General features: G+C 41.9%; 1 protein-coding gene across 3 annotated transcripts in view; it reads left to right on the forward strand.

The window, feature by feature from the left end:
- The window catches only part of ADAMTS17 (ADAM metallopeptidase with thrombospondin type 1 motif 17), a 168,446-nt gene that overhangs the window by 62,307 nt on the left and 81,171 nt on the right, over nt 1-24,968 (forward strand). For all 3 annotated transcript variants that reach the window (XR_014504564.1, XM_083411860.1, XM_083411861.1), the window contains exon 8: nt 10,722-10,827. Coding sequence is in view for 2 of the 3 variants with exons in the window: in XM_083411860.1 (XP_083267986.1) it covers nt 10,722-10,827 (106 nt within the window). In the remaining variant the exon portion in view is untranslated. The remainder of the gene's footprint in view (nt 1-10,721; nt 10,828-24,968) is intronic.

Consider the following 24,968-nt stretch of genomic DNA (forward strand, 5'->3'; position numbering starts at 1 on the left):
GTGGGATTGTTTTGGAATGTGGACATCAGCACATCAAAGCTGAGTAAACATTAAGATGATGCTCTACTTCCTCTGCTTTGGCTAATCCCATAATTGAAGGGGCCACTGTGTCATGCCAGATCTGTGGCGTTTATTAACTTGCTCTTGGGTCTGGAGAGGGAATAGGAAGGATTGTTTTAATGGGATAATGAGTGTCCTGCTGTACAAAGAGCAGATGTCAAAATGAATGAGGGTTTTTCCTGCTTATCTTGCTTTCACTCTGCCCTGGTCCTCTGTTATGACTTGGCGGGGGGGGGGGCAGTTTGATGAGGATAAGCACATATATACATATGCTGCCTTTCTTTAAAATAGGGAGGAAAAGATTCAGGCAGGGCCTTCCAAGCATAAGGATGATAGCTCTTTCCTGTCAAAGAATTGATCACCAGCTTGGTCCAACGAGCTTCATCTCCTTGTTGGATTTTGTAAACCAAGTGCATGAATCTAACAAAGCCATTTGTCCAAATCTTCATGTTGTGCTATCTGAAACTTTACCATTATTGTTATTATTTGGTGTGTTTTTTTAAAAAATAGTTTTCTTACCTGCCATTCACCATGAAGTTCTGGGGTGGTTTACTACAATTTTAAAAATACAATGGGTTGTTAGTCCTACTCAGAGTAGATCTATTGAAATTGATGGACATGAATACCAGGTTCAGTGGCTGGTTGTTTTTCAGCTAAGGTTTACTCTGAGTAGACCCATTAATGATCCTAACTTAGCCATTTTCAGTGGGTCCACACTGAGGACAGTGGTACCTCGGGTTACAGATGCTTCAGGTTACAGACTCCGCTAACCAAGAAATAGTACCTTGGGTGAAGAACTTTGCTTCAGGATGAGAACAGAAATCTCATGGCAGCCACAGGAGGCCCCATTAGCTAAAGTGATACCTCAGGTTAAGAACAGTTTCAGGTTAAGAACGGACCTCCAGAATGAATTAAGTTCTTAACCCGAGGTACCACTGTAGAACTTAGTTGCATACAGTTCACTGTTATAAACAGTTAAAACAGATTACAGTCAAGCTGTGGTCCTAAAAATATTGTTATGAGTTTGTGAGTGCCAGATACCTATAATTCCTGGACCCAGTAAGTGTTAGAGTTTAATCAATGCTTGGAGTGTTAAACTAGGTGTCAAACACTGAACCCTTGGATTCAGCAGTTTCCTGATGAGGTAATTGCCTGGGAGAGAAGCCATTCAGAAAACAGAGGAAAGGTCAGACAGTAAATGCATGGGGCCCCTCACTCAAGTCACAACTCCTAGTCAGTGAGAAGAAGGCAGCGTTTGAATTAGAGTTTTAAAGGTGTAATCTAGGAGGGGGGGAAGTTGCAGGTGGGTAAAGGCAGCAAACTGGAGAGAGGGTCAGAGCACGATGGTTGATTTTGTTATGAATCCTGCCACGGGAGAAACAAGACCCCCGTGGACTGTTAATGCTGTGATCCCCTCCATCGTAGGCGCAGGTTGTAAATAAACCATATGTCATAAAGACACCACAGTCTCTGCTGTGCCTCATTTCCAAAAGGAAACACAGACTCTGGGTAAGTGCATGGAACCCCTGGAATCTTGCACCGCTCAGAGATTGAGGTGGCATGCAACTATACTTATCTTGGCTATCAAAGGTCAGGGGGAATTATGTATTCAGCATTCAGCAATACTAGACTGTGCAGTATTCTGGAGGCCTAAACAGAATGACCTGACATAATTCTAGAATCTAAGTTATGGAAGACAGAAGCAAATTTATCCTGAATTCTGACACCACACCTAGGTCCTTGGTCCTTCTGTGCATTTCATATGTTAAAAGAAAGCACTTCTTCACACAGTACATAGTTAAACTATGGAATTTGTTCCCACAAGAGATGATGATTACCACAAAGCTGGATGGCTTTAAAAGAGGATTAGACAAAATTCATGGATGAGAGGGTTATTAATGGCCACTGGCCATGTTGGCTGTGTTCTGCCTCCACTCTTGGAGTGGAGTATGACTGAATACCAGTTGCTTGAAGAGATATTGCTTTTGGGTTCAAGTCCTGTTTTTGGAATTCCCATAGGCATATTTTTGACCACTGTGCAGACAGGATGGACCTGGACTAGATGAACTCTCACCTGATGCAGAAGGACCGTTCTTATGTCCTAATGTCACGGTTTATGGTGATGGATCTGTGGTAGTGGGCACACCACATCCAAAGCATTTCTTTGCAGGCATGAATTTGGACATTGGGCACATTTACTGTAAGAGAATTTTAAAAATCACTGGTAGAAAAGTTTGTGCCTAGTTTTTAGCCCTGCAAAGGAATCTTCATCGTCTACGTAGTTTAGAATCAGTAAAGGCTTTATTTGTTTCCAGTGTGGTTTTCATTAACTATAGTGACAAAGACAATTGTTGCTAAGGACACCAGTTTCCTTTCATGGAAGTGAAATCATAATACAAACCAGAATTTGGCATCCTGTTGTCTAACCAAAGTTGGGACAAACTGATCTGTGTCAGCAGATGTTAACCCCTTGTTCTTGCTGAGGTTTCTTTCTGAGGAGAGGTTTCAATTTATGGATCCAAAGGGCACTTCTCTGATATTCCAGAGCATAGAGCCAGTTAACACAGAAGCCTATAGGTGAGCTTACATTGGTCAGAAGCTTTTGGGTGACTGTTGCAGCTTTTAACTCTGATAGCTAAAAAGGAACCATACAGAGCCCCTGACTGCCCATTTCTCCTAACCATCTACACTTTCAGCAGCAGATTTGGCCTACACCTATTTGCTCCGGTTGGTGGCTGGACTCCTTCCTTTATTCCCGACGAGCTGGGTGACTGAGCAGCCTCACACCTAAATTTTTCTGTAACAAGATAGCAGCCTTCTGAATTAGCAGAGGGGAATCAAGGAAGTTGCAGCGAAATTGATTATCCTGTGACTTCCTTGTTCTTGTCCGCTGCTACAAAAACCAGATACTGCCATACTGGTGCAGATACTGTCAGCTGCACCAAGAGAAGACTGAAATTGAGCTCTGTATGATTAATAATCGCAACTGATAGCTGCGACAGTCAACTCAGATTCTTTTGCAAAATACAGTGTGAACTGGCCCATGGAGTTCTTTGAGGTTCTTGGATAGGGAAGCTTATCTGTGACTATACTGGTCTAGTTAAAGGTATTGCTTCTTTACCTATTTTGCGTCTTTCACCCCACCCCCAAAGAATTAGAATTGTCCTTGACAAATTAAAAGTAGCAGCAGTTAATCTTTCATTAATTAACTTGCTAACAGTGCTGATTACACGTTTCTTTGCTGTCAACAGGAGCTCCTGCAAATAATCATTAAAGGATTAATGGAGGGGGAATAGCAGGGGTCAGCAACCTTTTTCAGCCGGTCCGGTCCACCGTCCCTCAGACCATGTGGTGGGCTGGACTATATTTTTTTTGGGGGGGATGAACAAATTCCTATGCCCCACATATAACCCAGAGGTGCGTTTTAAATAAAGGCACGCATTCTACTCATGTAAAAACACCAGGCAGGCCCCACAAATAACCCAGAGATGCATTTTAAAGAAAAGGGCACATTCTACTCATGGAAAAACATGCTGATTTCTGGACCGTCCGCGAGCCGGATTGGGAAGGTGATTGGGCCACATCCGGCCCACGGGCCTTAGGTTGCTTACCTCTGGGGAACAGCATTAGCCTTTACATTCATCAGCATTTGATGTATCACCTCTGCAATTAGGCTGCATGGGCTGGCTGTGTTGCTTTGCGAAATTGTAAAGGGCTCTTTGCAGTGCTAAGCAGAGTCCTTTTTCGCTGGCAGTAGAGTCAGCAGCTGCAAAATGTTTACATGTAACAACTGGGATAAACCCATTTTTTAATAGTTGCGTGCAGTTTTTCTGTTCAAGTCTAGATAGCATCATATGTTCAAACTCAAACTCAGAAGTTACATGCTGCAATTACGCAATTTCCCTCGGGGAGTAATTTTTAAAGGAACCCTGCCAATACTTGAAAATATAGCGCTGATGTTGCTTTGGCTGGGCATCTGATGCTCCTGTGTCGGGGTTGTTTTTAACATTAAATCATACTGGTTTTTGGAAATGAGTGAATTGGCTTAGGTATCATCTGTAAGACAAGAACTGAATCAAGTAAGACTCTCTCCCCCGCTCCACACCCCCAGCCCCAGCTTAAACTAAATTGCAATAGTTGGTGCGATTACATAGACTGGATATCATACAGTAAACCTTGTACAACAGTGGCTGAATTTGGAATTGATCAAACACCAAAGGAACACCAACTTTGGCTTCTCCCGCTGATTCACTTCCACATAAGCTGATTTAAAATGTGGTCTCTGGTGTATGTTTTTTCCAAAAAAAAAGATTTCCCAACCAAGCCTGTATAGACATACACACACCACAATTGTTCAGCCCAAATATATGAATTGATTAATTGGAGCCATTTATTCAACTCCATATAAGCATGACTTTAAAAGGCATAAGACCTTTTAATGCCATCCTCAGCTTGAAAAGCCCACAGCTCTCCAAACTGCAAAACATGGGACTCTTAAGAGGCAAGCTAGACATAATGTTAATATTCTCTCTCTCTCTTTCTTTTCAAATAGCACCAGGTCCCAGCTGGTATCTTAAAAATTGAAAATTAATGTTGTCAAGCATTTCTGTAGATATTGCCTTGTAAACCTAGTTGTGGCCTGGGAGCCCATCCCATTTGTTTAAAAGTACAGTGGTACCTCGGGTTAAGAACTTAATTCCTTCTGGAGGTCCGTTCTTAACCTGAAACTGTTCTTAACCTGAAGCACCACTTTAGCTAATGGGGCCTGCTGCTGCTGCGCTGCCACCGTGCGATTTCTGTTCTCATCCTGAAGCAAAATTCTTAACCCGAGGTAATATTTCTGGGTTAGCAGAGTCTGAAACCTGAAGCGTATGTAACCTGAAGCGTATGTAACCTGAGGTACCACTGTACCTACAAGTGTGACTTGCAGTTATAAAAAGTTGCAGGAAAACTTTTTCTGTCTTCTGGTCTCCCTTCTCCAGGTTCTGCTGAGATGGGTAAAGTACAGGTAATCATTATCAAGTCCTGGGTCTGTCTTTTTTCTGAATTGAGTGGCCACTAAATTATTCTCCACCTTATTCTCTGAGGATCTTACCAGAGATTTGTGCTAAGTGTTTCCCCACTACTATACCAGAGGAATCCTAGATCTGCAGAGTTAAGGGCCACGAGGGTCAAGGAAGAAAATAAAGCCTGTGTGTCGGTAGTGTTGCTCAGGCAAAGCACTTTTGGTCTTGGACAGCCCTTCTGCATTGCTGGATATTTTCTCATTGAACAAGTGGTTTAACTGACCTGCATGACTGTGCACACACTTGTGTACAGTCCTTACTTCCCCCCTTTGTGTGTGAGACAGTTTGCCCCAGGGGAGTAATTTTCAAATGGCATGTACCAGTTTCCCTGGTAAAGCAGAAATCTTCATTATGTTGTAAGCGGTCCTGTTTTGTTTCCAAAGTAGTAGCCTAACCAGTTTGCTATTAGAATGAATGGTACCTGGATTTGACCCATCACCTCCCACTTAATCCTTACTCCTCTCTCCCTGGGGAGAAAGGGTGAATTACTGGTTTTTGTCTGCATCTCAGAGAACAGCCTTTGAACTGAAAGGAAGCTGCCCAGCTAAAACACTTCTTATCACCTGCGGACACACAAGAGGAATTATTTGAACATATTGCCCCCTCCCCCAAGTCTTAAGAAAATCTTTTCCAAGGATTAGGACTAATAGGGACATATTTCTAAAAGACTTAATGGTAAAAATGGACCTATGGTCAGTTGTTCCATAGTAGTATTATTCATGCACCCAGTTTATTTAACTTTTATTATTCATTGTCCTATTTGTGTTATTGTCCGTTGTCTCCTTATTATATACAGTATATTTTTTAACATTGCAAGTATATTTTAATATTTACGGGTCATTTTGCTGATTGTGTTCTTCCATATAGGAGCCCTGATGTTCAGTTTTGTCCTCTGGATGCTGTAACAAACACCTCATCATGTAATTAATTAACTATACCAGATACCCATATAAGCCTATAATTCTCATGTAAGCTTGAATTTCAGCTTTCCTTGTACACCACCCCCTTAATTGCTGGCAATTTTCACTTATTTTCTTTTAGCACACAAGAGTATGGTGGCCAAGCTTTTCCCACCAAAGGTTTCAAAAACTGCAAAACAGCAGAACATGATGGAAAGTTGCCACATAGAGGCCCCTGCATTGTACTTGGCTTGTTAATTAAGTGTTAGTTTATTGGCAAAAGGTAGAAGATTTTCTACTCAACTGCATCTTCCAAAAAAGGGTAAACTATCTGCCCCCTTTTTAACATGCCAGTTAAGAAGGGCTTAAAATTGGTTCTTTACTGAGAACATGTCCAAAAGACTCTGAAGCTGAATTGTGCTAAAACAAGGGGTGTTGCTATGCTGCGTGTCGGCTTATTTCATTCTGATAGGATATGGCTCTCATTATAGAAGGGGTTTGATTTGGCACCAAGCATGCTGGCATGTGTTAAGCACGTTGTGTAGCTGGGCTCACACCATAGGTGAAAAGCCCTTTGGGGCCACTCTAAAATTCTGTGTCTGCTTTTCCCCCAAGATACTGCTCCAAAAAAGAATAAGGATGATCAGAGAATCTACAGAGTTGTTGGAAGGGACACAATAGCACAACCCCCTATAATGGAGGAATCACAATTAAATACAGTGGTGCCTCGCAAGACGAAATTAATTCGTTCTGTGAGTTTTTTCGTTCTACGAGTTTTTTCATCTTGTGAAGCACCACTGCGTATTGACGGTTTCCCGTAGGAATGCATTGGCGGTATAAAACAAAAGGCGCAAGACGTTTCGTCTTGTGAAGCAAGCCCATAGGGAAATCCGTCTTGCGAAGCAACTCAGAAAATGAAAAACTCTTTCGTCTTGCGAGGTACCACTGTAATCCACTCTAAGAACTTCTACTGAAGGAGAGTCCACTGTTTTCTCAGGTAGTCCATTCTACTGTTGGACAGCTCTTACTGTCAGCAGTGGCAGAGGAAGGGGTGTGTGGTAGGGGTGGTCTGCCCTGTGTATCACCACTGGGGGGGGGTGACAAAATGCTGGGTGGCACTCACCGCAGGGCCTGCAGTGCGCCCAAGACACACGTCTCTCCTGGGAGAAACACCTTGGCTTCGGCGCATGCAGACTCTGCACTGCTCAAACAGTCCGCCCGCTGCCTCCCCCCCCCCCCCAGCTGTAGGGCGGCTGAGTAGGAGGAGGCAGGAAGACTCTCGAGCTTCCTCCGCCGCTGACTGTCAGAAAGTTCTTCTTAATGTTAAGTCTTGTAATTTGAACCCATTGGTTCTGGTCCTACTCTGGAGAAGCAGAAAACGAGCTTGCTCTATTTTCTATGTGACAGTCCTTCAGATATTTGAAGATGGCTATCATATCACCTCTCAGTCTTCTCTTCTATGGGCTAAAGGTAAAGGGACCCCTGACCATTAGGCCCAGTCGTGGCCGACTCTGGGGTTGCGGCGCTCATCCCGCTTTATTGGCCGAGGGAGCCGATGTACAGCTTCCGGGTCATGTGGGCAGCATGACTAAGCTACTTCTGGCGAACCAGAGCAGCGCACGGAAACGCCGTTTACCTTCCCGCCGGAGCGGTACCTATTTATCTACTTGCACTTTGATGTGCTTTCGAACTGCTAGGTAGGCAGGAGCAGGGACTGAGCAATGGGAGCTCAGCCCATCGCGGGGATTCGAACGCCGACCTTCTGATCGGCAAGCCCTATCTGTTACATATAATGCTACTCCTTCATCCTTAAAGATTTTGATTAAGTTTTCCTCGGCACACGTCTCATGGTCTTGAAAATGATCCTACTTCTTCATGCAATAAGAACATGTAATATAGACTAATTTTACAGCATCAACCCAAATATACAGTCACTCCATTTTGTATGAACAGTCATGAGCCTTTGAAAGTTGCCACTGGTAAGGGGCGGGGGGGAATATATTTATTCTATTATTATTATTAATTTATTTTACCACCCTTCATCAAAAGATTTCGGGGCGGTTCTTAAGATAAATTCTATGTTATTATGTTACATTGAATTAAACAACAACAACCTTATAAACAAACTGGATGAGAATGGCCCCTGTATAGTGCAGCTGGATCCATTATCTCCCTCTGTTAAAGGCAACTGAACCCCAGGCCACCTCTGTGTGGGAGAAACATTTATTGCAAGTAAATCTCTTGTCTCTTAGCTGGGGGTGGGGAAACTAAGCTTGAAATAATTAAAGCTGCTATTGAAGGATTGTGGGCTTTAGTTCCCCCCTTTACAATTAAATAAGGTCCTAATTAAAGTAAAAAACAAAACAAAAAACTTTAGATGGGTGCATGTTTTGTTCATACATGCCTGAAGTGTTTACCTAGCTTTCAGCAAAAGGTCACCTATGAAACCTTTTGGAAGCAGGTACCCAGAGAGGTAATGAAAGCACAGTGAATAAAGGATACTTCCTTTTTGAAAATTGGAGTGGAAGTGACTATTTCCATCATATACTGGATCACTATGTGAATAGAAGTTGATTGATTGCTATGACAGAGTCAATACCAAAACTGTTTTATGTTCAGACAGCTGATGCTCTTCTGAACACCAGATGCTAGGTATTATCAGCAGGTGATAGAGCTGGGCATGAGGGTAGATTGCTCTAGTGTGCCCTGTTTGTGGACTTCCATGAGAAATTTGATTTGACCACTTTTGGCCAACAGAATACTAGGCTTAAGTTGTCAATTATATGAACAGTCTGTGTCAACTGCAGGCCTATGTTCCATTTGATTATGAGTCTACATGTCAAAACAGGCTTTTGGGCTAGCTGTGCAAAATATTTAGACATATCCTACCAGGCAGCAATTGTAGCCTCTGAGCATGTTTTGGTGCTGGTTATGCAGCAACTTGGACTTGCTGATCGGAAGGTCGGTGGTTCGAATCCCCGCGATGGAGTGAGCTCCTATTGTTCTGTCCCAGCTCCTGCCAATCTAGCAGTTCAAAAGCACGCCAGTGCAAGTAGATAAATAGGTACCGCTGTGGCGGGAAGGTAATCAGCTTTTCCATGTGCTCTGGCTTCTGTCATGGTGTTCCGTTGTGCCAGAAGCGGATTAGTCATGCTGGCCACATGACCCAGAAAACTGTCTGTGGACAAACACCAGTTCCCTTGGCCTGAAAGCTAGATGAGCGCCGCAACACTATAGTCGCCTTTGACTGGACTTCACCATCCAGGGGTCCTTTACCTTTTACCTTTTATGCAGCATCTAGTAATCAAAGTTAGATTTTTATTTTTTATTTTTAAAAAGCATAATCAATATTACAAAATATAAGAGTACTGTTGTATTTTCCAGATGAATAGAGAGTCAATAATGTCACAGAGACTAGATTATGACACATAAGGGAAATCTCACCAAATGGCATCTTCCTTACCCTTAGAAATGTGTAATTTGTGAGTTATTTTCACTGCAGTAGCCAGTCTACATTTTCTTGAACCACAACGGGAGTTTAAGTTATGTACTGGACCAAATAAGTTATCACTGCAGCCAACATCCATATAAGAAGTTTCTTAAATTGCCCATATTGCATTCCACTTAGGGTCATCTAAGTGGAGGTCCTTCACGCAGATAAGTTTAAAGCCTTCTAATGAGTCTTTAGAGATATCAAGAAGTTTCTTATAAATGATAGACCTGGGGTAGCTCAGTTGGTAGAGCATGAGACTTAATAATTGTGGGTTCAAACCCCATGTTGGGGGTTGTACTTAGATGATCCTTGTGGTCCCTTCCAACTCTATGATTATATGAATTTATATCAGATACCAGTTTCTTGCCTTGATGATCCAGATTTAATAAATCATTGAAATTTAGTGAGAGGTCTAGTCTCTTTTGACTCAAGGGCAGGATCAGCCTGTAATTATTGTCACTTATAGATAAATATCCAATTAAGCTCCAAATTTCCTATGACTAGCCTGACTTGCTATGTTCTGTAACTTTGATTATTTTGTTTTGTTTCGTTTGTCATTTTGATTTTACATAAAAACAAAAACAAAGTTAGACTACATCTCAACATTTGGCTTCCATTCCTAGCTATCATAGACCTATGTATCAACAGTTTTTATCCATCTTCATGAACTTGATTTTAAAAGAAAAAGCCACTTTACCTAGTAAGATTACAGTGTCACGTGGCAATAAATGTTAAAGGCTATTGATACTTGCACCAAGAAAGTACTTCCTTTTCGTTTCCCTTGAACATGCTTCCATTCAGATTCATTAAATCCCAAGTCCTAGAATCCTCAAAGCAGGGGCGGATAGCCTGCAACCCTCCCAATGTTGAACTTCCATCAGCCTTATCCTCATTGCCAACAGTCAGGGATGATGCCAACTATAGTCCAGCTATATCTGGAGGGCTACAGTTTAGCCACTTGTCTTAAAGTAACTTCTCTCGCTTACCATTTTGATGTTTTTTGACGATTTCATATACCTCTGTTATAACCCTCCTTTCCATACTGGCGCACCTCCTCCTTGGAGCAATCTGTGAGCAAATTGCTCAGTATTATTCCTTAATGACTCATAATTTTATTTCTTATGACAAGCTGCTTCAACGTGCTTGTGAAAGGCATGAGCTGCTTTTGCTGGCACTGATGGAACCCTTCATTATCTTTTACAGGAATTGCCTATCTTGGAGGCATCTGCAGTGCGAAGAGGAAGTGCGTTCTTGCAGAAGACAATGGGCTGAACCTGGCATTTACCATTGCTCATGAATTGGGACACAAGTAAGTGGTCACCATTATATTTGCAGCTGTGTCTGAGGGTGTTGTGACTAGGGTTGTCCATACAGGTTATGGATCGCTGCTGTTGTTGCAGCTAGTATTCCTAGTGAAATTTCATATTTGTTGTGACTGGATGGCAGTGAGTATTTCTTAAGCAAAGCGTAAGTGAACTTCCAAAGAAAACCCAATATTTCAGTGAAACTAGTAAAATTAGTTCAACATTTCCCAAGGCGGTCTCTGGATTTTACCAATTTGATATTCGAGGTCATTTTGAAAGCCCCCCCCCCCCCTTAGATGAATTGCCTTAAGGAATTCTAAGTAAAGGCAAAAGAGTTTCTGTAAGACCAGCAGAAGAACAGCAACATTTCTTAAGCATGCTTTTGTACATTGCTAATGTACACTCTGACAATTGATAGTAGAACATTTATTATAGATGAAGTTTATATCTACACAAAGGCAACACTGACTGCCCCTACAAACTTCAATCATTCCTCTACTGTCCAAAAAGCTGATGGATCCAGCAAATAATAGCAAATCAAAAATGCATTTTTAAAAATTCACATGTGAATAATTGTTGAAATGCAGAAACATAAAATGTTGAGTAGCATATAGGTCCAACTAAAATTGCTGGTATAAATTAGCTATTTGTTTTGAAGATTTGCATTTAAGAATTTAAAATAATTAAACAATGCAAAGACATACTTATGATTAAGCTGTGTCTTAGTCATGTTGGTCATTGTGATACGGTTGATGGCTGTCTGTCATTTGCAGTATTCAAAGTCGGCAGTGCTGCCTGAAGCCTGATAGACCGTTGTTATAGATGCATTACCTTTTAATAACAAATATTTGCTTTAAAGTGAATCTTTAAGAAGAAGAAAAATCTTTCAGCAAAGCAACTTTCCCCCAAATACATATTTTGAATACTTAAAGGAGTGGGTGACGTTTGTATGGGGTTCAACATCATGCCTTCATGTAAAAATGAACTCCACTCATAATAATCATAATGCTTTTGAGGCTTATTGTACCTGATAGTGTTCAGTAACTGTAAAAGAGAAATACGTGGCTTCTCAATTCTTGATGGAGTACTTGGGGCAGGTACAGGAAATATTTCAACTCCTACCAGACTTGACAAGATGAAAACGAATGTCCTGTTCCCCTTCCGTTGACACTGAAAGGCGGCCGAGCCAAACTGGGAATGGTTTCAACAGAAGTGAACGATGGGAAGCCTTGTTTTTATTTGAACCATATGAACCAGGCTGTTATATCAATTCTCAACCTTAACAACACACTAATCTTTGAGTTGGAGGGTGAGAACACCATTGTTCTGTGTCAAAAAGATTTTGCAGAAACTAGCTCAGTAGTTTTCCAGCTTCTGAAGAATCCACATTTATCATCACCATCATCAATATTATTATTTATTAGATTTCTTAGACATGGTTTACAAAACAGTCTCAATGTGGCGTACAGGCAGCTTAAAACATACAAAATATAAATATAGCAAGGACACACAACCATTAAGTTTACTATACAAAAACCACACTATTCCACAAAAACCTGAAACACCACTCTCATAACTTCCAGTTAGACAGATGCTGGTAAAAAATTAATAATCAATCGCTTAGTCTCGGGATCTGGGTAGGTACTTGTCAGCCAAGTGTTAGGGTCCTGGGTTGTGTATGGCTTTATAGTTTAAAACCAGCACTTTGAACTGGGCCTGGAAATGTATAATTAGCCAGTGCACTTGGTCCAGACTTGGTCATACGTGGCCAGACTGGCTGGGACCCATTATCAGTCTGGCCACTATATTCTGCACTGCATTCTGCAGCTTGCAAACAATCTTGCAAGACAGTCCCATATGTTATTGTAGTAACTTTACCTGGAGGCAGGTATTTTGGCACCTGAGGCAAACCACAAAGAAGGAGGGGCGAGTGAAGATCTACATCAGCACACCCATTTGAAATCTGTCTCGGAGCCACTTCCTTTGTGGTCTGTGCTTAGAGGGCCATTACCTCACAATGAATCTAACCTGGCTATTCCAGAAAATGAAACTGTGCTGGATCCAGGAATTAGAAGGGGACTCAGGCACACGGACCCACCCACATCCTACAACTCATAACAGTATGCTTATATCTGTAGTATGGTTATGTTCTTGTTTGTACCTGGTGCCTTCATTACATATCTTTCGGTGCCAGGCAAAAAAAATGTTCCTCTACAATTGGCTTTGGCCAATTAAACAATCTATGGCCTCTTAAACTGTGAGGGGGGTTTATTGTTTTTGTTTGTTACTATGTTATGTGTTTTTCTGTTTTTATATTGTAAAATGCCCTGTGATCCTTGGATGAAGGGCAGTGTAGAAATAAAATAAAATAAAATAAAATAAAATAAAATAAGAAAGAAAGATAAAAATAAGATAAAATATATACACCCGGAAATTCCAATGGAGAAACATAATTCAGCGCATGTATTATGTCTGATGAAAAGTTAGGTATCCTCCCCCCAAAGTTCTTTGCCAAAAATACCTAATCTTCCATATTTGTAGCTTTCAGCAAAATCTCTTGGTAGAGCTTCCTGGTGTGGGTTAAAAGGGTAAGATGTATTGCTGCTTGACAGGAGGAAAAACAAATGATGTCTGTTCAGATCAAAGTTTCAGTTTTGGCACTCACAAACAACCTCGGCTGTTACGCTGTGGAAAAAGTGAATGAGCTTACTAATTGATGTGTCGGATTCTGAAATCCTCCACTCCTGTTGCTTGGATTTACTGCAAAAACATTGCTACAGACAGCTGCTTTATAAAAAGTTTCAGGCAGAGTTTATTCTAATGAATGAATCCATTAGAGAGTGGATTAGTATATACATGAAACATCTCCTTGTGTATTGAAACTATAGATTCTCACATTGCTTTCTTTCTTTCTTTCTTTCTTTCTTTCTTTCTTTCTTTCTGTCTGTCTTAAAACCCCGTTCTTAAAAAAAAAAACCCCACCTCCTATGGAAGTTGGATTTTTGGAAGGCCATTTATTTATTTATTTATTTATTTATTTATTTATGTAATACAGAAAATTTATACACTACTTGATTGTAAAAAACCTTAAAGCGGTTTACAAAAAGATAGAACAATAAAATCGAGGAAAAAATAACAACCATACAAAAGTTAAAATACTAAATTGGATTAAAATTACCTCAGCTTTTAAGCATCTGGGTAGCAGGCTCCAAAAAGAGTACAGTGAAGGCGTCTGCTTGATCTCAATAGGCAGGGAGTTCCCAAGTGCAGCTGCTACTACACTAAATGATTAGGTTCTTGCAAATACAGAACGGGTATTATATGGCACCTGTACCAGTGCCAGTTCTGGCAATTAAAGCAGTCGAGTGGGCACAGGTGATATTTAGTAGCATATGAAAACACTCGTAACCAGCTAGTTTGTGAAAACCCAGCATCCACATTACTAGTTGTTAAGGTAAAGAGGAAGTCCATTGACAATGGTTTTCAGAATGGAGGCAGGCACAGAAACATGTGAGAAAGAACCACCTTATTTTGGCCCAATATACTTTATAGTCCACCATTCTTTCAACACTCTTCCACTTGATGCTCCTGAAAAGCAGAGTTTGGAGAAGATACAATCCTCTGCTGTCTTATCCCCACAAACTGGTATATTGCTTCTGTTCATGCAGCCTGCATTTAGTGGTGCTATGGTTAATTGATTTGGAAATCCAGATTTTTTTAGTTAGGCAGCACCAAATAATGGTGTTATTTAGATGCATTTGAAAATGGATTTAAACTATTTTCCTTTGTCTAGACAGAATAATGGACAAAGGGCCCCTCCAGACTGTTGTTTTATTGTGGGTGTATTCTGCAAGATGTTATTGACACAGTAATAGTGATTAATGGTGGATTTATTCTGCTTTATTGGTTGCTCTTTGATGCTTCCCCTGCGCTAACATGTTTTTGCTCTCCGGAGAGGGCTATAGCGCAACACACGCGGGACAAAAATAGACCAGAACATTTGTGGCATAGGAAGTTATGGGAATTTGGCAGGATGTTACAGCATATGCACTGTGTGGAAATGAAACAGTGTGAGTGCCTAAAAACTTTTGCAGATGCAAATGGTAGTGAAAGCGGGACTGTGTATGACCACTCCAATAGCATAATGAGCACAGATCATTGTGAATTTGCAATAAAAAGGAATGAGCCCATAAACTTTACAGAATGTTTTATTGGCCAAGAAAGAGAAGGAAAAAACTACATGGTTCCATGTAACTTCTGATGGGTACCCTTCCTGCCCTGAGGCTTGCACACAAATATCTTCATGTAGAGCAGAGGTTGAACCAGGAATGCCATGGTCTAAAGCAGTCTTCTGCAAACCCAAGTCTCCTGTGCAAGTCACGTCATCCCTAAACATTGACCGTGTTTGCTGGGGATAATGAAAGTTGTAGTCCAACAATATCTAGGGACCTAAGGTTGTGGAAAGGACATTCTAAAGTTTGAAACTAACCTATTTAAGCACCCCAGACTGTGGGTGCCCCCTCCCACACACATTTACCAGGAACCATCTCTAAACTCCTATCCCAATTTTGCTTGTAAGGAGATGTATCTAAATTACTGCAATCACTGCACTCAGATAGGGATGTAAGGAAGTAGTGATTTCTATCCTGCCCTGTGTTTGTTGCAACCAGCACTCTTTCCCACCCACTACAGTCCAGCTTCCACTAAACCCTACATTATTCATCTTGCTATCTGCTATGGCCAAAATAAACATAATCATTTACATAATGTTTGTGAACTAAAAAAAAAAAATTGATAGCAAATGCTGCTTGTTTTTGCTTGCACGATTTCCATTTCTGACCTCAGACAAACATGTGAATTGTGGCAATTTCCATTCCTGTTTCTGTTTCCAACTGAATTTTCTGACATTCCTACATGGACCGTCCTCATCAGGCATAGAATCAGGGAACAGAGACACGCAACATCTGTCCCTGCAGTTGCCAGCAACGTGAAGCCTTTGGATTGGCTAGGCTTAGTATTAAATGCCACAGGACAAGCATTCTGCCAATGCCTGCTCAAAAGGGCAAAGCCTCCTGCCTGTTAATCTCCACACTCCAGCACAAGCCTTCACCCTCCAGCAACAGACTGGGTTTAGGCAACACACATTCCAAGCCTTATTCTTAGTTCAACTGCCTTTGGAGCATATTGAATCGGACAATCTCATTTGCCATCTCTCTCCCCTCCCCACTTTCATCGCTGTGTAATTATTTCTTACTCCCAGGAGATGGGACCGCTGGGACCCCTTTCATTAGCTTGCCATTTCTGATGCATCTTGTTGAACTGAAGGTTTAGATGAGAGCTTAGGGAGCTTGTGTCTGGAAGACTTTGTCACGCAGAAGTCTGTAGGAGCAGAGAAAGATGTCAGAACACAACCACAAGCCCCGAGAGCGACTTGTCTCCAGCCGTTACGAGGCCTGTACCAAATTACATCCCGCTGCACACAACCTGTGTGTGCAAGCTGGAGTTGATAGAACGTGGGCACACAAGTGAGTTTTCTCAATTCCCCAAGCAGGAAGTCGAAAAAAGCAATTATCCAGATGTGTGAAGTGCAGAGATTTGCCTGTAATACATATTAAAAAATTGAAATATTTCACAAGGGACCCTTGGAACAGCCCAGAATAAATGGGAGGGAGATTCCGGTATCTTGGCCACCACAAACAACAAACTGGCTGGTGGCCATTTCTTTTCTTTAGGTTTCCTGGTTGCTGGCTTCACTCAGCGTTGCACAGGCTACGTTGCAGACATTAAGCCAAATAATGAAGCAGGCCAGAGAGAGGATTTCTGGAATGTCATGACGACGACTTAGGGATGTTTGTTTTAAAACAAACAAAAAATCCCTCATGTTTCCCCTAGAGCTATGTTATGGATTTTAGTTTGCACTTACAGATGGCTGTCATTGCATGAAAAACAAAAACTAGAATCTCCTTCTGAGATACATGATTCTGCATTGATAATATGATATGCAGTAACTCCCCTTTTAACTATAATTTCCAAATACACATACTGCAGAAATTCTGTTGGCACGATATGTTGAGGTTCCTAAGAACAGGCATTTCAAGTGGCGATAACAAACTAACAGAGCAATCCAAACTATAGGAAGCCAACATAACTTATGTCAGGGCAAATCATGCCGGTATAATTTACCTCTATTCCAGCTTCTGTCTAGGAACAGAGCTGGGTAGATTATGCCAGTGCTATTTACTGTTACTCCAAACTTCATTTGATAACAAGGCTACTGTCAGAGCCTGGCAGAAGGAAAACAAGCCTTTAAAGTAGTTGACTTACACTACCCCTTTTGCCAGTATAGCTTCCTCTGGGTTGTTAGGCCACATGACTGAGTTGAACAGAGTTTGGAACAGAGGTGAGTCTCCCCCTGACTTGCCCTGCCCTGCTGCCTCCCTTCCTCCAGTACACTCCTTTTTCGGGAGTTGCCATTTCTTGACATGTGTATATTCCCTTGATACAATAGGTTAGTTTGAGGTCTTTCCACTGCACTTCACTTCTTTCCACTGCACTATACCCAGCCAGATGAGTGGAGTATAAATATTATTATTATTATTATTATTATTATTATTATTATTATTACTACTACTACTACTACTACTATTATTATTACCCATGCCTGGGAAACCTCTTGAGTACCCTACCTCTGCCCATGTACTACTTTGATTTTCTGCTATTTCTATTGGACATCTAGGGTAGCATATTTTTTTGTCCTTTTAATTATTCATTATTTTACCCATAGAAGAATGGAAACACATTTTCAGAGTTCATTTGTACTCTGTGCTCAGCTTGACAACACTAAAAAAGACAACATTTGGTTCTTTTTTACACTGTGGCTTCATATTTCAGGGTGACATTTGCAAACTCCACAGATATCATCACTCTGACAATGGCATCCGGGTTGCGTTTAATGTAAGGTTGCCACTTGGGTGCTTCTTATCACCATCTGTTGATTTATTTTCTAATTATTTATTTAGAATGCATTTCATGACATCATACTTTGCTAATCATTCTGTTTGCACAAGCATTTCAGCTTGCTAGATGAAATTAACCCGCCCCCCCTTCTGTGTTGTTCTGGGGGTTTGCCAACTGCTGCCCCCAAACCAGTTGTGTGGGTGCAGGGGAGGAGAGAGGAGAAAATCCAATTGCACAAGTGGGATTCCTTGCACTGGGTTTCCACTGACAAGGCTGGTTAGGTGAATCCCAGCAATTGGAATAAAGGAAGTTGCCTTATACTGAGTCAGTCCTCTTTCTCAGCTGGCCACCCTAATTAAGACCCAGGATGCATTCTGACTTTGAGAATACAGTCATACCTTGTATCACAGTACTATCTACACTGACTATCTGCAGTTTTCCAGGGTTTCAGACAGAGTTCCCTCCTAGCCCTTCCTGGAGATGCTGGGGATTGAACATGGGACCTTCTGCATGCAAAGCAGATGCTCTTCCACTGAGCCGTAGCCCTCCCTCTCATTTGTTTTCATTTCCCCCATTGAATATAGCCCAGTCTTTCTCTTTTGTTGGCTTCAGGCCATTGAGGTTTAGACCTTTGTGGCAATTGGGAGACGCCAATGCTAAAATTGCCTGGATCATGAATCTTGTGTGAAATCACAGGCCGCACTAACTCCACACTTCACCACCCACTTTCCAGTCTCATGCAGTAAATCCCAGCTACCCATATTTCCCTTTATCCACCTCTGTGTCTTTTGTGTGTGCCTGCCTAATCATAGAACAACTAGGGGAAACTGCAAGGCAATGTAATGAGCAAATAATCCCTTTCTTTCATGCATGCTCTTCAGCTGCTGGCCTTAGAACCAGGAAAACCTGCTAAACCGCTGGGACTATAGAAGCCACGGTGCTTCAATTAAACATCCACACGTATATATGTAAGATTTGCTTTCCTTGAGAAACAAGGCATGCATCTTTACCTATTGCACATGCTAACTTGACTTGCATCTGCAGTATGCACACTCTGCAAACAGTTGCACGGAAAGCATTCCTGCTCTACTTGGGTTTGCGTCATTGGGCAAAGGAGATTACTGCCAACAAAGGCCATGATGGATTGAACCAGAACCATCCTGGCACAAAACATCTGTAAGCTTTGCCAGCTCATTATAGCCTAGCTATTCCGTGTGTCTTTGGCTTACTCAGCAGAATGAGCCCAAGTGGGGGTAGACAGCTGAGCTGCAGTGCTGTTGATTAAACTAAGATTATTTTGGCTAGGTTTCTCGAAATGTCTCAGCACTCCTCGCATTTTCCACACAGTTCCAGTATGTTGAAGTAAAACTCTGCAAGATGCTTATAAACAATGCTGTTTTTCTGGCACTGGGACATTTTGCTGGGAATGTTGGACACATACTTCAGGAAAAGCTTAGAGGAAGGGGGTAGAATTGGGGAAACTTGTTCCCTGTGGAATACAGAAGTCACCAGATTCACTTCCCACCTGCAACTGGATAAGATGCTAGAGGGCAACAGTTGCTGCAAATCGTGGTGAAAAGAAAAGAAGGTAGATTGCTTGACTGTTAGGATGTAATGCAGACATCTACACATCCGCCAACCATTATTCATTAGCTATCTTCTGATCACTAATAGTAGCCCCCATTTGCCATAGAAGCCAGTAGAGAAGGGTGTGTCCAAACAACAAATCTGAAAGGGGATATGTGTTTCTGGCACTGATACAATCCCAGAATTAACAAGCAGCTACATTTGTTCTGGGGATGCCTGGAGCACATCTGACCTTCAGATCCACTATTTGGGCACACCCTTCATTATTGCCTTCTATGGCAAATTGTTATTTGTGTTGGCAGGCAGAGGAGAGGATATGGACAGAACTGTGCAGGTAACTCTGTGGACGCTTTGGACTTGTGTTTGCTTTTTTTCAAAGTGACCCCACTTGCCACATGGCAAATTGCTTTTGGAATTAAAGGCCCTTTTAGAAGCAGTTGGTGATACCGCGTTGGCCTGATGTTTGAGGGGAGATAGTTCAAAAATCCAGCTAGGTGTAGCGAAACCCTTGGGTACACCTAAAGTAGCTTTTAGTTTATTCTCCTGCTTATGCTTTTTTACCCTTCATTGTTTTTGGTTTGGTTTGGTTTTTTGCTTGCCAAAGCAGTTTTGTGCAGAAGATCTCGACTATATGAACAGAAGTGCATGCAGGACTTACTGAAAAACATACCTATGATATATTGGGAGTAAAGCAACAATGTTTGCAATAAGTTACCTGAAAGAGGGGGGACTGGCAATGGACACAGAGGCAATCTATTCTCTTGGCAATTCCTTCTTGAGTACATGTAAATTGTCTTTCCTTGGGCTTTTACTTCCTTCCTGCTTCTCCTCTGAGTCAGTTAGTGTTAGACCTCTTTTTGTTATAACCTCATGTCTCCATGATGGCCATATTTGAGCTTGCACCTACAATGGCTTTGTTTGCCAGAAGTAATCAATCTTAAGTTTCATTATCCTTTCAACCAGCAGTCTTACCAGACAATATATTTCTGCACTCTGTTTCCAAACTCCAACATGATGGCATCACTTAGAACATGGGTAGGCAAACTAAGGCCCAGGGGCCAGATCCGGCCCAATTGCCTTCTAAATCCGGCCCGCGGACGGTCCAGGAATCAATGTGTTTTTACAGTCCTTTTATTTAAAATGTACCTCTGGGTTATTTGTAGGGCCTGCCTGGTGTTTTTACATTAGTAGAATGTGTGCTTTTATTTAAAATGCATCTCTGGGCTATTTGTGGGGCATAGGAATTCGTTCATTATTTCCTCCCAAAATATAGTCCGGCCCCCCACAAGGTCTGAGTGACAGTGGACTGGTCCCCTGCTGAAAAAGTTTGCTGACCCCTGACTTAGAAGATATGCAAGATCCCATCCATTTACAACTTAATACCCTCAAAATGTGTCTGTTGTTCAAGATATGTCGGCTTCCCTCGCCTTACACTATAATTCAACTTAATATCAATACGTTCCGACAAATATTTTCTGAAACAAAGGTATGTCTTTTCAAGTGGCTTATTCATTCTCTTATGTTATTATACAATAACTTGATTTCCTTAGCTCTGGGTTTTATAGCCAAACAGGCAACCCACCGCTGCTTGCCAATTTCACTTTTGGATTAATCTTATATGTCTTTTTTTGGAGTTGCTTTGATACCAAGCCATCACCTACAATTTCTTCTGTCACCTTCTCCCTGTGGAGAAGGCAGAGAAGACTGCACAATGCACTTCTAAAATAGTTTATGGAGCAGCCAAGCCACATGGCTCTAGGATTTTGAATTATCTTTCCCAGCTGCTCCGATACGAGTAATAATGGAGAGCTGGGAACTATGAGGGGCTGTCACCTGGAATGCAGCCTTTCTCACTTCAAAAGGAAGTAGAAATACCATTGATGGGCAGGCAAAAGCGGCTGGGACATGGACACAGCTGAAATTTCATACCCTTTTGGTGTTAGACTTCTTGAGCTGGAGGATTTTGTTGCTAGCAAATGGACTTGCGCATAACGTTCGTTGGATTACAACAGAGCTTGGAAGCTGGCACCTGCTGAGGAAGCACTCTCTTGATGAATAAAATATCCATTTTGCATGCTTGTAGGCAACAGAGAGAGATTAATTCATTAGAGTGGGGTTGGGTTTCTTTACTCTTAGTATGTGCCAAAACACCTGTCTCTAGGCATCATATTATGTTGGCAGCAGAGGCAATCCAATACATTTTTCTTCCTGAGGTGAAGGGCAAGATGGCCGCCACCCTACCATTCCACACACAGAAGCCTATTGAACTGGCCGTTGCGTCTCACTTCAACACAGCAAATAGAATTTTCCGTAAAATTATGTTGTTGTTACTCTGTTCCATTTCAGTGCAGAGGAAACGAAATACAAATGGGGGGACGTAATCACTTATGTAACGTTTACAGACTGAAAGCATTGTATTCACTGGATTGATTTCCATTCTGGACATGGGGCGAATAAGCAAAGATCAGCAACTTCTGTTTTTGTCAGAATTCTCTGACATCCCTAGATGGAAGCTCTGCTTTCCTGACCAGGCAAGGATAGAAAACCAGGCTGGTAGTAATGAAAATTAGGCCTAGGCAATCCAGAGGCCTTATATGTCTGTCAGTCACAGGGGACACTGTTGCATGTCCCATTTGACTTTTATGCCTGAGGATGCTAATCAAGCACAGTCCTGGAAAGGAGCCCCTCAGCCTCCTCCTGTGAGGTTCCAAGGGTTGTATCCAGTGCTAGTTCTATTCAGAATTGACTCATTAAAATTAATGGACCTACATTAGTTATGTCCATTAATTTAAGCAAGTCTGCTCTGAGTAGAAATAGCACCAGAGACAACCTCCAATTCAAACTCCAGCTTCTGTGGTGTAGTGGTTCGCGTCTCTGCTCCTCCACATGCAGCTGCTGGGTGACCTTGGGCCAGTCACACTTCTCTGAAGTCTCTCAGCCCCACTCACCTCACAGAGTGTTTGTTGTGGGGGAGGAAGGGAAAGGAGAATGTTAGCCGCTTTGAGACTCCTTCGGGTAGTGATAAAGCGGGATATCAAATCCAAACTCCTCCTCCTCTTCTTCTTCTTCTTCTTCTTCTTCTTCTTCTTCTTCTTCTTCTTCTTCACCAGGGCCCTTCCTTCATTGCTTCTTTTCTCACGCATGGGTGCCTGAAGATTTGCCGGGCTAGGCATTTCAGAGCCGAAACACTTTTAACATATTGAATCAGTTTAGCAACTGGCCTTCTTCCAGTGTTGCAGCTTCAGTATGAAACACCAATAAAAATTCCTAACATTCAAGTCCACTGAGGACTGAAGAGTGAGTAAAAAAACCCAAAAAACTGGGGTGGGGGGTCTCTGCATTGGAAAGGCGACTTCCAACTTGCATCATACTTGGCTCTTGCATCAACGGCAGGATGCGTCGTAGGTGGAGCTGCAGCTCTTTTGTCCTTCAGGAAGCTTCAGCAATGCTTCACGTTTTTCTTGGCACGTTGGCCCCAAAAGTAGATGTTTCAACACAGCTCACCATAAAACTTTTATTGGGGTGGGAAAATGGCCTTGTGGCATTGGATGGAAATCTGCAATGACCCTAAGGGGGAAAATACAGCTTTAATGGGACAAAGAAGAAGGGCTTATGTAACTGTTTGTGAGTTTTCATTGGGAAGAATGTTCTTCTGCATCGTAATCACTGGGAAGGCTCCCATCAATTTTTAACAGGAGTTCTGGTCAAAGCCTCAGGGCAGTAGCTAGACTTGTGTGTGCGCTGCTCTAACCAGTTCCAAATTCTGCACAAAGAAAGGCTAAGTTATTTGACTGGGTTAACTGACATAAGTTAAGCAAATACTGTGCATGTTGTTTATTTGCATAGTGTATCCATGTAGTTACTTGGGGGGGGGGTGTAGTTCTCCATAGGGAGGATGAGGCAGGTAGAGCACTAAAACCCAGCTTCTGGACCACAAGAGTCCTATTCAGACATTATTGTTTGCATGTACAGCAACAAGAGCAGGGTTCAGATCCATTCCGACTAGCACGACCCAGTGGCATTCGTGCATACAGCATGAATGTCTGCAAGGGGGGATTTTTGCGTGCAGCAGTACATGCAAAGGCTTCCACACAACATGGAACTGCAACTGTGCAGAGTTCCAGGCTGCATGGAAGCCTTCACACATACAGATTTGTGTGCAAAGGCCCTCTCCCTGGAGGCATACATACAAACATAGATCACTTTATTTTTATGCACCTTTCCATAGTTAAAACCATACTCAAGGTGGCTTACAACATTAAATTGTGTTTACATAATTACAAACATAACAAACATAGTCATAAACAATACATAAAACATCAAAATGTACACAGCCAAATTAAACAATTTCCACATATATCATACTATGGCCTTTTAAATGTGTTTGGGGGGGGTTGTAGGTTTGTTTTAGTTTTATTGTGTATTTTACATTTTCATTTTGTTATGTTATGAACCGCCCTGTAACCTTTGGATGAGAGTGGTATACAAATCAATCATCATCATCATCATCATCATCTAAAAGAAAGATACAGAATATCAGTAACAACAACAACCCCCCTCTCCCGCTGGAATCAATCAGAGCCGCACCCTCCCAGGCCAGGTGGGAAAAGGCCTGTAAGGTAGTGAGCAAGTCTTCCTGGACTCACATCCAAGATGGTCTTTGGCCATTATCACAGTGCTGGGGACAGGGTAGTTGGCACATGTGATAATGGGCATGGATACTCAGCAGGGTCTCTTCCTTGCTCCCATGTTGCACTCCACAGAAGGTATAAGTCCTGGATAAGCTTACAAGTCCAGCTTAGTCCCCGTTTTGTACGTTCACCAGAGTATGGCATGTACATTTTCCAGCTTTGTTGCACTGCTGTAAGAGCTAGAAAAATGGTCCTGTCCCCCGGAAAAACCATGCATGAATTAGTTAAAACTATATACAGTGGTACCTCAGGTTACATATGCTTCAGGTTACAGACTCCGCTAACCCAGAAATAGTACCTCGGGTTAAGAACTTTGCTTCAGGATGAGAACAGAAATTGTGCTCCGGCGGCGTGGCAGCAGCTGCAGGCCCCATTAGCTAAAGTGGTGCTTCAGGTTAAGAACAGTTTCAGGTTAAGAACGGACCTCCGGAATGAATTAAGTACTTAAGCCGAGGTACCACTATAATGAAGTTGTGCCTATGTTTGATCTGTGAGGTAGCTTCTTTGCACAGACAAGTTGTACTTTATGCATGCATGAGCCAGCCTGTATGTGATATAGGACACACTTTCTTTTGATTTCAAGGGTGAATGGGTTGAATGTAAAAAAATTACTTTAACTAAGAATGTTAATCTGATTTGATCCAATAGTCTCAACCTTGACATCTGCCCATTGTTTCTAGCCTTTCTAGCAGCTGCATATGGCTGACTTCCTACCATTTTCGCTACTCCTGCTTAGATTAACCATGAAGAGGCTTGTGCAAGAAGAAGAATGTGTGACAAGAGAAAGCAGGGACTCATTACAATATTCCTGTTTAACAGACCCTTAAAAATAAAAATCCCCTCTATTCTGTTTTAGGAAATTCCCTATGGAAATATCTAAGACTAGTTTTTCCAAAGGGGGAGAAGGATGA

Source organism: Podarcis tiliguerta (genome assembly GCF_965153285.1).
Source record: "Podarcis tiliguerta genome assembly, chromosome: 14".
In the NCBI taxonomy this organism is placed as follows: domain Eukaryota; kingdom Metazoa; phylum Chordata; class Lepidosauria; order Squamata; family Lacertidae; genus Podarcis; species Podarcis tiliguerta.